Genomic DNA, 15107 nt, shown 5'->3' on the forward strand with positions numbered 1-15107 from the left:
CATTATGGAGGGTGGTAAACCTTTCGAACATGCAGAGTATTACTTAGAGTACACTAGTTTGTAGAAGTTGATTTATTTATAATAAACTACGATTAATATTATGCATATTATTACAAATTACAAATTACAAATTCACAATTAAAAAAGTTAAAAATAATAGATATCTTTAAATTCCTGACCTGGAAAATTGGTTTTCAAAAAAATCCGTTTTTTCCAAAAAACTCATCAATCCTTGAAATTTTTAAAACTTTTTTGATGGCATCTTAGTGAACATGCCAAGGAGCAACTTTGCCCCAATTTAACCATCTTCGTATCTCTTACGGTTTCCGAGATACCAATGCTCGTACCTCGAATTTGTAGCACCCTGTATAATACTTTCTAGTGGAAAATTGTTTCATAATGTTTTTACATTAATGTTTGTTAATCAGTTACATAATGTTTGTTAACCAGTTACTTATACAGGAAGGATCACATCCTGTACAAGTAACTATTTTTAAAACAAACATCTTTATAATTCATGTCCTGACATAATATCTTTCCAGATTTAAATACTTTACATAAAACCAATAATAAAATAAACTATGTATAATACTAAAGAATTTTAGTGGAACAAGGATTCTGAGACACTCGGTATATTCAGGCGCAAAGAAATATAAAACACAATGTATATAGCTATTATTTGTAATAATTTATTTATTAATATATTTAATTTGTTTGGTTAGAGATATTATGACCCAGAATTGTTTTGGTAGCTTTCATAATTTATTATTACTCGTATTATTATTTTTGTAATATAAATTAAGTTTCAATTGATTATCTTTTTTAATGTGTGATAATATAATATGCTTTATAAGTGACAGAGTGTATTTTAATTAAATAAAACTTGTTTAAAGATTCTTTATTTTTACACAGAATTTGAGACAGATGAGTAGCCTGTCCAATAAAAGAATGTATAACACTGACTCATTTTACTAAAGTACATTATCTTCCTGTATAAAGTATTGGATGGATGTCCATCTCTCTCGTCAATATTGTCTCTTCTCTCACGGGACGTACTTTAGCTGTTATAAATAACGTAAAACTAGGGCTGGGCAATAATATCGATATTTAATAGGACCAATATTGCTTTTTTTCCATAAGACTTGCAGAGAAAATTCAGAGATCTTCGAAAGAAGATCAGGGATACCTCGAAAACAACTAATTCTAAGTAAAAAATTATAAGGACCTTTTTTGTAGGGAGGGGGCGGTATATTTTTTGCACTTTTTGTTGTACAACAAATTATATCGTCTATGACCTGTGTCTATGACCTGTTTCATCTATGTATTTTTGACTGATATTTATGTCTAATTTGACATATTATCATTATGTCACAACGAACTTTGTCTATTATTATTTTTTGTATATTTTTTTAATTAATTTCAAATTTTGCAATAAGTAAAAACAAAAATGAAGATTCCATACATCATCAACAAAAATACAGTTGTTGTTTACACACCTTCCAAGAATAGTTTACAGTTGGTCGGTGAAAATATAAGAAAACTAGTTGCGGAAAATTTCGAATGGGATAAAGACCATTGCCCATCGTTGAAGGAGTACTGTGTCAATGCTATTGGGAAGAATTTTGAGAACAAACCAATTTTGGATGAATTGCCTTGTTCAGATAGAGTGCATCTGCTTGATATATTACCGATTAAGCTTCCTTTGGAACTAATGATTCCGTTAATCGATGTAAGGATTTTTTGTGATATGTATAGTAAAATTTTTACATTTTCCGAGAAATTGAAGAGTCCATTTCACTAGTCCGGAAAAGTAGCAAAATAAGCGATGGGCATTTAACGTTTTATGTAAAACTGGCTATGTATTTTTACACAAATGAAGAAGGAAATTAAAGATAAGGATTATACTATATCCGTATTGTAGCATATTTTTAGACAACTTCTTTATTTTTAAGAATTTGATGGTCAAACATTAACAAGATATTCCTTATGTTTGGACTGAATTTTTTCGAAAATAAAGACAATTTAAAATTCCGTTACAATACGGAAATAGATTGAAGTTTCGTGATTACAGTGATATATAATTTATATGGTTTTGTAACAAATTGCTCGCTATTTTATGCAAAATGCTAAAGCTCTGCAAACCTTAATCAACCTTTAATTAAAGCACGTGTATTTGGAATTTCTGGTGTGGTTTAACACGACAGGATCGGGCTAAGCTAAGATTTCTGAAATATGATATATTCCCTCTCTAAATTTGTTACACTCCTAATGCATTTTTACAGTTATTTTTACCATATTGAAAATTACAAATGAGGGTTTTGAAAAAAGAACCTATGGTGTTACAACAGCAAAATAAAACAATAATTCACCACAATACACAGAACGCTTTACTTTTAATACTGGGCGCGCGTTTCACTAACTATGTTTAGCATCACCAGCAGATGAACTAACAGCGTTTTCAGATGGAGCGGACCATACGCGCGGATTTTTTTTCAATATAGCTCATCCGGACGGAGCATATGCGACCCGTGTGAAATCGTTCATATAAACTCATGGCACTTGCTCAAAGACGCGGACGGTCCGTCGCGAACGCTCCGCTCCATCTGAAAACGCTGTAAACTAATATCTACAAATTGAGTGTTTATATAGACGTTCGGTTGGTACTGACCAAACGTAACAAAATTAGCCAAGCGATGCCACAAGAAGTAGCACAAAATATACAGGGTTCGGTAATAGTGCGTCGGACATCCGTAGCTCTTAGAATAAAATACTTGAGAATTTTGTTTAATTGCAAAAAGTATACACAACCAAACTTATATGGAATCATCTATTATTTTTCATAATTTTTGACATGTATGAAAATTTTCTGTTTATGAATAAAATTCAGTCCTTACCAATGACTTTTAATGAAAAATAATCCATATAGCAATTAAAAAAAATTAATCATATCCCAAAATAAACAAAATGATATTTATTTGGTTTCTGAAACGAAATTAAGATTTAAATTTTTAATGGCCAAAAAGCATAAGCAAAAAGAAAATTGATAATTTTAATATTCCTTGTTGCCACCTCTAGCCTTTATGCAAGCTTCTATCCGCGCTGGCATGCTTCTTATTAAATTATCCACGTTGTCTTGGGGTATGTTTCCCCATTCGGCTAATGCTACATCAACAAGCTCTACGAGATTTCCTGGATTGTTTCGACGAGCTCTAACCCTTCTTTTGAGCTAGTCGCACAAGTGTTCGATAGAGTTTAGATCTGGTAAATAGACAGGCCAGTCCAAAACTATGACACCTTCCGTTTCAAGACATTCTCTAGTCACTCTGCTGGTATGGGGAGGTGCACTATCGTGCATGAAGTTAAAATTATCCCCGATTGCAGCTCTCCAAAGACTAACGAGTGGTTCTAGCACCAAATCAACGTATCTTCGACCCGTTAAAATTTGTTGAAGTGGTAACAATGGAGTTTTTGCTCCTACTATAATACCTCCCCAGAACATTACAGTTCCTCCTTTATATTATCGATAGTTATCTGATCTCAGGCCAATTCTGGTCTCATCCGAAAAAAAGAATATTTTGCCAATTCTCAGTTGTCCAGTTTTGATGTTGAAGGCATCAATTTAGCCGGTCAATTTTATTTTGCCGAGATAACTGTGGGATCCGTAACTCTCTCCTGCTGTAAAACCCTCGTGCACGAAGGCTTTTTCTTATGGTTTCAACTGAAACGTTCACACTTGTAGCTGTCAAAAGTTGTCTTTTTAGCTCTAGATGAGAAACATTGGGCTTTATTCTAGCAATTTAGCACACAAGGCGGTCTTCTTGTTTAGTTGTGACTCTGACGACTTTGTCTGGGCCTATCCTTGTGTATTCCTAATTCCAAGTACCTTGCATATGTTTTCGATACAACACCCTGGGTAACGCCTACTATCTCTGCTACATCTCTCTGGAGCATTCCTTGTTCGGTTAGAGCAATAATTCTTCCCCTCTATACATCTGTTAATCCAACGTAAGGCATTTTTTAATTTTTTGGGATTGAATGAAAATTACCGGACAATCGTGATTTTACTACTGAACAAAAAATTCAAAAGAAAATAAATCACAGAGCAGTCGTTTATTCTTTATTATCATGTTTATTTACAACAAAAAGCTTTATCTTAAAGTTGTATACCAATTTTTATCCTTGCAAGAAATTTAGTCAGAAATAAAGAGTGATTCCATATAAGTGAGGATGTATTTCAGGAAAATATTTTAACTTTTGTAGGATGGCTCAAAAAAATGTGAGTGGATCGGGATGAGTTTTTTTTTAAATGGAACACTCTGTATATTATTGCATTTTTGGCTTCATTTTAGATTACTTTACGTAATCCTAAAATATAAGTAAATATATTTCGAAAATTTCAGAGATATTAATAAGTAAATAAAAAATATCTATTTTACAACCTTCCTTAAAAAATTACTACAAATACAAGAACCTGTCTTGAAAAATCAAAACTATATTAGGTACTTACTTTAGATTGTCTATACATACTTTGCTGTAAATATCGTAATTTTAAATTATACAGGGTGTTCAAAATTCTACGGCGAACTTTGTAAAATATAAAATAATTTTTCTTGTTTTTTTTAAATGGTATATTTTTATTAGATGGAGAGTTAAAATATGAACATTTTTTGTATTCAAAGTATTTAAATTTTTTTAATGGTTTTGCAGATACACGCAGTATTTTTTCATATGGCTTTCAACGGTAAAATACGAGAGACAAATCATTGCGTGGCTTTGATAAAAATTTACTGTCGAAAATGCTATATGAAATATAACACCGCGATTATCTGCGAAACCGTTAAAATTTTTGAAATACTCTAAACACAAAAAATGTTAATTTTTTAATTCTTCATCTATTGAAAAAAAATATACAGGGTGTTACTTCGTTAAAAAAAAACGAAGAAAAATTATTTTATATTTTAGAAAGTTTGGCGTAGAATTTTGAACATCCTGTATGATTTACGATTACCATATTTATAACAAAGTGAGTATAGACCATCTAAAGTAAATACCTATTATAGTTTTGATTTCAGGACAGTTCTGGAATTTTTAATAATTTATGTAAGAACGGCTGAAAAAAATAAAAATATATATATATATATATATATATATATATATATATATATATATATATATATATATATATATATATATATATATATATATATATATATATATATATATATTTTTTTTATTTATTTATTAATATCTCTGAAACTATCGAAGTGTATTTAGTCATATCTTAGGATTATGTAAAGTGATCAGAAAGGAAGCCAAAAATGCAATAATACAGGGTGTTCCATTTAAAAAATCATCCCGATCCACTCATACTTTTTGAGCCTTACTTTAGGTTTTCACTTAAACAACATTCCCAAGTTGTTTATTCTAGGAGCTACAGATACCCGGCGCACTATTGCAGAACCCTGTATAGACGCTCGGTTGGTACTGACCAAACGTGACAAAATTAGCCAAACTATGTCACAAAAAGTAGCACAAAATATAGTGACCTGTTGACCAGTTTCTTATGCCCGTCAGTATGAATTTTAGTTTTCTAATAAAATAAGACCCTCTAATTTGCAGATTTCAATGTCGTTAAAGCAGATAATTAAAACTAATAAAACAGTTTTAATAATTATTTGATCAGGTGTTAGGTATCTTGATTTTATGTAATTTCTAAAGGATGAATATTATTGGAAACGTCGATACCACGAAACCTACGGTCTCATTAAACGCCATCTGCCTGAAAACTGGACTTACAAAAGCGTTTACATAGAGAGACACGTCCAGCAACTAATCGAAGAAGCCCAGCCCCAATACAATGACGAAGAAACTTTTGACGAAATCCTCGATTTGTGTTCTCCGTATGTCACTTGTTTGTATATCGAACAGATGCAGGCATGGAAACCACCATTGACCATGGAAAAAGAAGATATTCCCGAAGAATATCCTATAGATCATATCAATTTTTGGCCTATTTTGAGGAGGTTACCTGAGGTGGAAGAGTTTCATTTGATTTACGGTGATTTAGTAATGACACTTAACAAATTTTCCAAACCATTTAAGCTTAATTTTCATGCATCCGTTGTCCGACGATACGATATGATATGATATTAATTTAATTGGTTGAAGACTTGGTGTCATTTTATATTTTCATTTCCATAACGATTTCGCTGTTTTACTTATAGTCTAAGAGCTAGCAACGTTTTGGAAAGAGAATTTTAAGAAAGCTGGTTTTTTAATATCTTTTGCTGTGCTCTCCTGAACAGAGTGCGGACCGTCTGGCTGCCGGTAGACGTTGCGTTCACTACTGCGCATCTGTATCTGTATTCAACATCTGTTCACTACTGCGCATCACAAATTTGCCCTGTATTTCTGAAACTAAGGAGGCTAGGACAAACCTATGTGTAGCATATTTAGTTTCATAAAAAAGTAGCAAAGTAATGGGTAAATCGCATCATTGTATCTCTACTCATAAACGAGAAATCCCATATAACTAGGGAATGCAGTCCCGCACCAAAATCTCAATCCCGCAAACCCGCAGGATTAAAGCAATGAATCCCGCGGATCCGCAAAATTGCGGCACTGTAAACAATAGTCATACATTTGGTCCTAAATGGTACAAAAGGCATTGTACATTTTGCATAGGCCCACAATGTATTGATATAGCGTGTATCTTAAACTAGCTGTACAGAAATTTGGACCGATTTATACAGGGTGTTCAAAAAATATATTTAATATTAAATAAACTTAAATTTTTTTATAATTTATCTACTTATTTTATAAATAAAAATATTATTCCGATGTTGAAGTTTTTTTTAACTTGTGTTATCTGCTTTTTTAGATACACTGCAACTACAGTTATCTGCTTTTTTAGATACACTCTATATCAATAATTTTTTGGCATATGCAGAATGTACAAAGCTTTTTGTACCACTTAGGTCCATACGTATGACTAAAAATGCGTATTTTTCGAAAAAAAGTCGATTTCCCTTAAAACAAAAAAAAATATAAAACCGATCGAATTGTTTTTTCTAATTTCAATACAGATTAGTCGTACTTGGTAAAAATTTCGATTTTTAAAACTCGTAAATTTGCGGTAAAAAAGATTCTTGACCAAATTTTCACTCTCTTATAAAACACCCTGTATACGAGAATTCGCTAAATATATTTTCAAAAATCACATAGCATCTTAATCACAATAGATGTATCTAAAACCTGGTCCAAACCGCATCCCAAAATCTTTTTTAGTTCAAGAGATATTCAACTTTAAATTTACTAAAACTTACCTAAAATTTTGCTAGTCTCGATAATTATGTCCGGCAGTTTATGTGACGAAATTGTCCACAAGTACAAGTTAAACGAGTCCCCCGGGTTCCGAGCGTCGACTCATCGGCCCGGAACAAAGGGGTTTGACCTTGATCGAGATCGATTCGGTTATCCAGTAGTAAGGTGTCAATCCCGCGGATCCCGCACGATAAATCCTGCAACTTCGATTCCGTGGAATCTCAGAGTGATCCCGCATTTGCGGGATTGCATTCCCTACATATAACATACGAAAATGGGATACCCCGTATAGATGTGATGCGCAGTAGTCTACTGGCCCGCACTTTGGCCAGGAGAGCATAGCAAAAGATATATTAAATAATAATAATAAATAAATAATGTTTATTCAAACTGATCCAATTACAAAGTATATACAAGACTTATACATAACTTACGAATACACAATAGTGAATAAACATAATATCCTCTTAAGGTAGAACCTTGTCTGAGGAATTTTATTTCTACAACAATAACTACAATATTTTATTCTAAATTCTTAAACTATATCTAAATGTATCAAATTAATTTATTTCATTGTCCAACACTTAAGCACGCTTAAAAACAAGTTATTACAAAGAACCAGCTTTTTTAAAATTCTCGTTTTCCCGACGGTGTTAGCTCTTGTACTATTATATTTTTATTAAGGTTAGATTAAATTTGTCAAAAAAGTGTCAAAACGTCCATTATCGAACGATCTTTCTCCGTTGACGGGCTCAAGTAAAAAATTTACGGATGAAAAGTGGTGCGAAAACGCTATGACCAATCAGAGCGCCGTCGGACCATCGTATCAACGGATAACGGACGCATGAAAATCAAGCTACATAGACTGTATTCCGTTGTAAAACCGTCGATGTCGTCTAACCACAGACAAATTGTATTTTCTGTCATTATTTGTATGTCGTCTGTCGAAACATTTCGTTATTCGTTGGACAGACTATGTAATCGTAGTGTCTCTAATATTTTAGGTATGAATAAAGTTGGAGAAGATTTCTCATGGAGAATGTTCAAAGTGTCTGTGTCGGACTGTCAAAAATTGGGAAAAGCCTTGTTGGAATTGAAAAATTTGAAAATTGTTAGGATACATAGGAGTTCTTTAGAATTTAAACATTGTCAAGCTTTAATGCAAGGTTTTTATTTAATTCATATGTTTTTTTTTCTATGTTTTCTATGTGTTCATAAATATCATACGATCGAAAAAAAACGGCGTCAAAGTTGGCTGGGAAATGACAATCGATGACAATAGACTCTTCTTAAAAAAATATTAAAAATACAAGAACTGTTCTGAAATCAAAACTATATTAAATATTTACTTTAGATGGTATTTGCTAGAAATGTGGTAATTGTAAATCGTACAGTATGTCCAAAATCCTTCCCCAAACTTTCTAATATAGAAAATAATTTTTCTTTATTTTTTAAATGGAACACCATGTATATTATTTTTTCAATAGATGGATAATTAAAAAATGGACATTTTATGTATTTGGAGTATTTCAAGATTTTTAACTATTTCGTAGATATTCCCCGTTTTATATTTCATATGATATTTTCTACAGTGAAAAAAAAACCGTTGTTCCGTTAAAAAAAACGAAGAAAAATTATTTTAATATTTTAGAAAGTTTGGTGTAGAATTTTGAATACTCTGTATGATATAAGGTTACGATATTTATAGCAAAGTAAGTATAGACTATTATAAATAAATCTAGTACTGATCACCTTGCATATTTTTCTCTTTATTTATTTTACTTAGGCCTGATAAAACACAAATTTATCGAAGAACTCGACTTGTCCAACTGCGACGTTGGCGATGCTGGGGCTCTTTGCATAGCACAATATTTAATGGACGGTTGTAGTCTGAAAACATTAATTCTGGCCAATAATCAGATCGGACAGATTGGTTCTGAAGGACTGGGTTTCGCTATTCTCAATGACAATTGTGACACATTATATGTAGGTAAATTTTTAATATTAAAACGACTTCTCTTTTCTACGTTCTTAAAAATGTTGTTCTTGTAACTAAATGTATGTTTTTGAGGATCTGAATTTAAGAATGAACCCGCTGGGTACACCAGGAGCGATGGGCATAATGAGAGCTTTGGTACGATGTTCGAAAATTAGAAACTTGTCTTTTGCTTCCTGTATTTTTGACGAAGATACTCCTCTAAAGGTGTGTCAGATGCTGAAGTTGAACGCATCTTTGAAGGTACTCGATATCAGCAGCAACTGGTTTGGTGAATCTGGAGGACGTGTAAGATAAATAAGCGTAATACATACAGGATGTCTTTAAATAAATACCAGTATTTTAAGTCGTAGTGTATTTTGATCCTAAAACACGTCCATAATTGTTTTTTTTAATTGTTAAAATTATTAAATTTTTTCTTGATTTTTTTTTAATTAAAAAACTTTCTAATGTCCCAGGTAAAATATCTTGACAGTCCACCTATTACGCTGCATCCATTCTCAATTTTTGTGTCTATAAGTTTACTAGCGTGTACCAGCGACTTCGTTCGCGTCGAATTAATCATTTGTAATGGTGATGATAAAGCAAAGCAAGAATTTCCATTAACATTAACATACAAACTGGATAAAACTTTCTCACATTTATGTCAGCATGAGAAAAAACAATATTATTATATAACTTGGTAATAATTGAGGGGTAGTTTCATTTCGTTGGAATTTGACTTTCGAAAAATCCGTTTGCCAAAAATAAACTTTTTACCTCAAGCAGTTTAAGCAGAACCGTGGTTAAGAAATTACCCAACTTTTTGAAACACCCTGTATGATTTTTTAAAAAATTTCAAAATATGTAAAAAAACCAAATAAATTATGCTTGTCCAAGCGTTTTCCCGACAGACTAACCGTTTTTTAAATAACAAATATTGTAATATTTGAGGGGCGTTTTCACCCTGTTGGAATTTGAGATTCGAGAAATCCCTCCTTATCGAACCTCTACACAGTTTAAGCAGAATCGTGATTACTCAATGGTCATATTTTATGAAACACCCTGTATAAATTTATAAAAAATCTTAAAATATGTAAAACAACAAAATAAAATATACGTGTTTAAGAGTTTTTCCGAAAAACTCACCGGTTTTTACATAAAAAATATTTTAATATTTGAGGGATAGTTTCACCCCCTTAGAATTCGAGTTTCGAAAAATCCCGTCTTATCGAACCTCTACACCCTAAAGTCAATCTGTTTTCCAAAAATCAGCTTTTTACGTCATGCGCTTTAAGCAGGATCGTGATTAATCAATGACCAGATTTTTCGAAACACCCTGTATACATTTTTAAAAAATCCTAAAATATGTAAAAAACAAAATAAAATATATGTGTTTAAGCGTTTTTTCGGAAACTTGACCGTTTTTTTAAATAAAAAATATTGTAATATTTGAGGGATGGTTTCACCCTCTTGGAACGAACCTCTACACCCTAGAATCAACCTGTATGCCAAAATTGAGCTTCTTAGGTTAAGTGGTTTGAGCAGGATCGTGATTAATCAGTATGTCAGTCACTTAAGGATTTTATATATCGATCTACTTAAACAGCCGTTAAACGGTAGCCTACTAAAATGCCGTTAATAGATATTGTGACGTCGTTCATGTCGGCGGAAAGTAATGCCTAGCCTTAAGCATTTTGCAAGAGCACCTGTGGGTCAGTGGCTGAGGCCTGTGGCTGAGGCTATCGCTTCGTAAGCGAATGGTCCGTGGTTCAAATCTCACGCCGACCAAGATTTTTTTATATTTTTTTTTGCTTATAGCGTGATCTTATTGCATTGGTTTCACTCTTTTTGGTTGGATTGGTTTAGTTATTTGGCGGGTTGGTTAGCGTGGTTATTTGGAGGGTGTTAATTCATTGGTTAGTTGGTTATTTGGTGGGGTTGGTTGATTTTTACTAATTTATATTTTTTTTATATTTTTTATCAGTGTCGAGGTTAGTTGCGTTGGTTAAGTTGGTTATTTGGTGGGGTGGATAGCGTTGGTTAGTCCTTCTAAAATTCCTATATTTCATAAAGCCGTCAAGTTCGTCACATCAACGACGCCATACCTATTAACGGCATTTTAGTAAGCTACCGTTTAACGGCAGTTTAAGTACAGCCTTTATATATTAGTATCTACATATATAAAATGCTAATGTTTATCTGTGTCGTCTCTACTGAAGTAACGACTTACTCTAGAAAGTTGCTTTTTTTATTAAAAGATAGCTAATTTGCTCTTCTAAAAACTGTCGTCGCCGGATTTTTTGTTTTTCAATTAATTAAAAAAAAATAAATAAAAAGTATTTTTTTTCTGATGTGGCTAGTAGGCTTCAACTAGTAGATAATAAACTTACAATAACTCTTCTTTACATAATAAATTATAAAAATTGGCGCCGGAAGGCACGTATAGCCCATACTAAAATATATTATTAATAAAAAGTTGGTAGGCAGTTCTTTTAGTTTCAAAGTAAAGGAATTTTTCCATTTTTTTTTATCTCAAAAACTGCGACTTTGACTGATTTTGATGTTAATACAAAATTTTGTTGCAAATATTATTCCTAATTTTAAATTGAAAACCGCGTTTCGCTAGCTACTGTAATTTTGGAGTTACGATTTTTTAAAATTTTTAACCCCCTCCCATATCCTCTTACCAACACCCACCCCCACCAAAAACTAATGGCTAGATTCTCGGGTGCCACAGTATTTTTGTGCCAAATTTGGTTAAAATCGGTTTAGCAGTTTTTGAGTTATCGTGTTACAGACAGACGGACAGACAGACAGGCACCATGAAAATATTTTGTATTTAGGTCATTTTGAGTGAAATTAAAAAAAAACTTTTTTTCTGCCGATCTTAATAGCCTACCATACCTGGCGGTATGGTCGGCTAAAAATAAAATTTTAATTATATCAGTAGCATTAATAATAGTACTATAAATCTTCGCCATTCTACAACGTGCGAGAGAAAAAAATAGAAGAGCTTATTCATGTAAGCTCATCAATATATGCTCAGTCACTTGGGGCGCTTATGAGTCCAAAGGTATCATCGAGACTCGTCTGGGAATGCCTAGGCGAACTGGCAGCTCTGGCACGAAGGAACAGAATTAAATTATTCTGGGTGCCGGGCTACAGCGGCATCCAAGGCAACGAAAAAGCCGATGAGCTAGCTAGGCAAGGGTCATAGGCATCCTATCTTGGTCCAGAGCCAGTACTGGGAATACCCAAATGTATGGCCCGTAGTGCACTAACACTCTGGATTAGGGAGAAGCAGAATGTCCACTGGAGAAAAATACAGGACACAGGCACTTATCAAAGCAAGGCCTTTATCAAAGCTCTAAAACCGCAAAAGAGCTGCTAATGCTTAGCAGGAATAGTACGGATTACAACAGGCCTCTTGACAGGACACATGTCTGTTAAGTGTTACCTAAACACGCTCAACCTGTATCAAAGAAGTCTTTGCTGTAGACTCTGCGATAAAGATCCTGAGACAGCGGACGGAGCACATAATATGTCACTGCGATGCTCTGGATCGCAGCAAACGACACTATTTATTTGGGAAAGCTAGGTTAGAACCAGACGAACTATGCGCCCATCCTATCAAGGACCTGTATAAGTTAGTGCACGGCACAGGGATAGGAGAATGAGTGCAGATATAGAAAGGGGACAAACACAATAGGCCTCACAGGTCGCAGTGTTTCCGCCAGAGGAGGCCCCTTGTTATTGGGGAAAAAATAATAATAGTTATAACAAAACGCACTGTACTTATTTTTAACACACACGCATATTTTTATAGTTATTTTCAACTAAACTAGTACAGATTCTTATACCACCATAATACGATGCATTTTCAATGAAGTTAACTACATATTTCTATGCATGTGTCTACACAGAGAGTTGAATAAATTGGAAGCCAGCTGATTTTTCTGTTATCCATGTCTACCACAATTTCAAAATACTTGCACTTATTTAAGAGATATCCTGCATATAAGAAACTTTGCATAATATACGGGGCGATTGAATATCTCGAAATATTTCAGATTTTGTGTCTCTATATTTTGCTGTAATTTTCTAATGCACATAGAGAATAACAATTTCTTGAATATTGTGTAATCTACATTTTTTGAAATACTGGGTATCGATAAAAATCTAAAGGATTAGCTACATAAATAAATATTAAAATATCTAAAAAAACATGTATTTTTAGGAGCTGCTTGATGCACTGACTATAAACATGACTGTAGAGTCGTTAGATTTGAGGGAAACCGATATAACTCCAGAACAATTAGAGAAAATAACGGAATATCTGGACAGAAATAAGAATATTGAAGACGACGGAAAAGTATGAAAACACTGAAAACGCAGAAAATACATGAAAACATTAAAATAAAAAAATAAATAAAATTCTAAATTGTATCTATTATTTACTTAATATCTCATAAATAAAAAATAGAAACAACGGTCAATATAAATTTTGTATATTTTTATTTTATCTATTTTAATTTAATTCTGTGTTTATTTTGTTTTTGTGTTCTTGTTAACGTTATAATCGTTTTGTGAGAGATTTACATATTTACATACATATTTACTGTTATAAGACATTACGGAGTGGACTTGAACCATAGTATAATGAAACTAGTAGTTTTACTCCTTGTCAAATCCTTTGTTCTTTTCTGCCACTTGTTCTCGCCTCCCGTGACCACGGACGTAGCTGTATAGTCGTGGTCTATTAACTAGGCAAAGTATAGTCGTGGCACTCGCCATAGTTTCACAGATATGTATTTAGGAAAATATGAGTTCACAATAAAATAAAATAAAAAAAATTGATCATCGAGTAAAAACTTGCTTGAAAACAAAATATTTTCACATTTCGTGTAGGTAACACTTCTTCTGTATCTGAAAATCTTCTGATGGAAAGAAATGCGGAAAAAATATATAATGACATATTTTTATATTATTATCTATTTCAGAGATTTTCTACAAGTTTTTTTTAATTTAAAACTAGTTTAATTTTCTGTAGATAACTGGATTCGGCATAAAATTGTGCATATAGTACACTGTCTTTATTTAAAGCACACTGCAGTGTTGCCATTCTATTTCTTATTTACTAAAACTTTGGTTAAAAACATTCTATACGAAAAGTGGTAAAAAACTAGAGTGAATATAACTTTATTAATACTTAGCTATGTTTTCTTAAACATGAAGGATACCAGAATAAATTCGTGTAGAAAAATTTACTTTATCGCATACAGGGTATTTTTATGGCGTCACCAAAATCGTAATATTTAAAATGTTGTATCTCATTTTTTTTAAATGCAACACCTGTACACTGTATATTATTTTTCTTTCAGATGTAGAATTACAAGGTAAACATTTTTTGTATTTAAAGTGTTCTTAAATATTTACCGTTTTGCAAATATTTTCTGTATTTCATTACATCTGGGATTTTCAACGATAAAATATCAGACAAAGGTCATATTAGGCGGCTTGGATAAAAATTTACTGTTGAAAGAGCCATATGTAATATAATACTGCGAATATCTGCGAAACCGTTAAAAATTTAGAAACACTTTAAATAAAAAAATGTTCACTTTTTAATTCTGCATCTGACAAAAAAATAATACACAGAATGTTGCATTTAAAAAAAAATGAGATATACCATTTTAAATATTCCGATTTTGGTGACGCCATAAAAAATACCCTATATAGAATGATGTAAAAAAATGAAACTAACTTTACCATAACTTTTTTTGTGACACACCGTATATAACAAAAT

The 15107-nt window shown here is 32.4% G+C and overlaps 1 protein-coding gene across 2 annotated transcripts; it reads left to right on the forward strand.

Annotated features, from left to right (window-relative positions):
- Positions 1-1368: 1368 nt before the first annotated feature.
- LOC115886797 (dynein regulatory complex subunit 5-like) lies at positions 1369-13786 on the forward strand. Of its 2 annotated transcripts, XM_030906091.1 has the most exons (6): positions 1369-1729; positions 5719-6058; positions 8328-8489; positions 9110-9309; positions 9395-9607; positions 13539-13786. In XM_030906091.1, exons 1-6 carry the CDS (start codon positions 1448-1450, stop codon positions 13677-13679), a joined length of 1338 nt encoding a protein of 445 aa, XP_030761951.1. In that variant the 5' UTR covers positions 1369-1447; the 3' UTR covers positions 13680-13786. The 2 variants fall into 2 exon arrangements, with proteins under 2 accessions (XP_030761951.1, XP_030761954.1); XM_030906094.1 differs by lacking the exon at positions 13539-13786 and having other exon boundaries at positions 9110-9313; positions 9395-9602.
- Positions 13787-15107: the final 1321 nt, after the last annotated feature.

The sequence above is a fragment of the Sitophilus oryzae genome, unplaced genomic scaffold (genome assembly GCF_002938485.1).
Source record: "Sitophilus oryzae breed Bouriz unplaced genomic scaffold, Soryzae_2.0 scaffold_1146_pilon_pilon, whole genome shotgun sequence".
NCBI classification, from domain to species: domain Eukaryota; kingdom Metazoa; phylum Arthropoda; class Insecta; order Coleoptera; family Curculionidae; genus Sitophilus; species Sitophilus oryzae.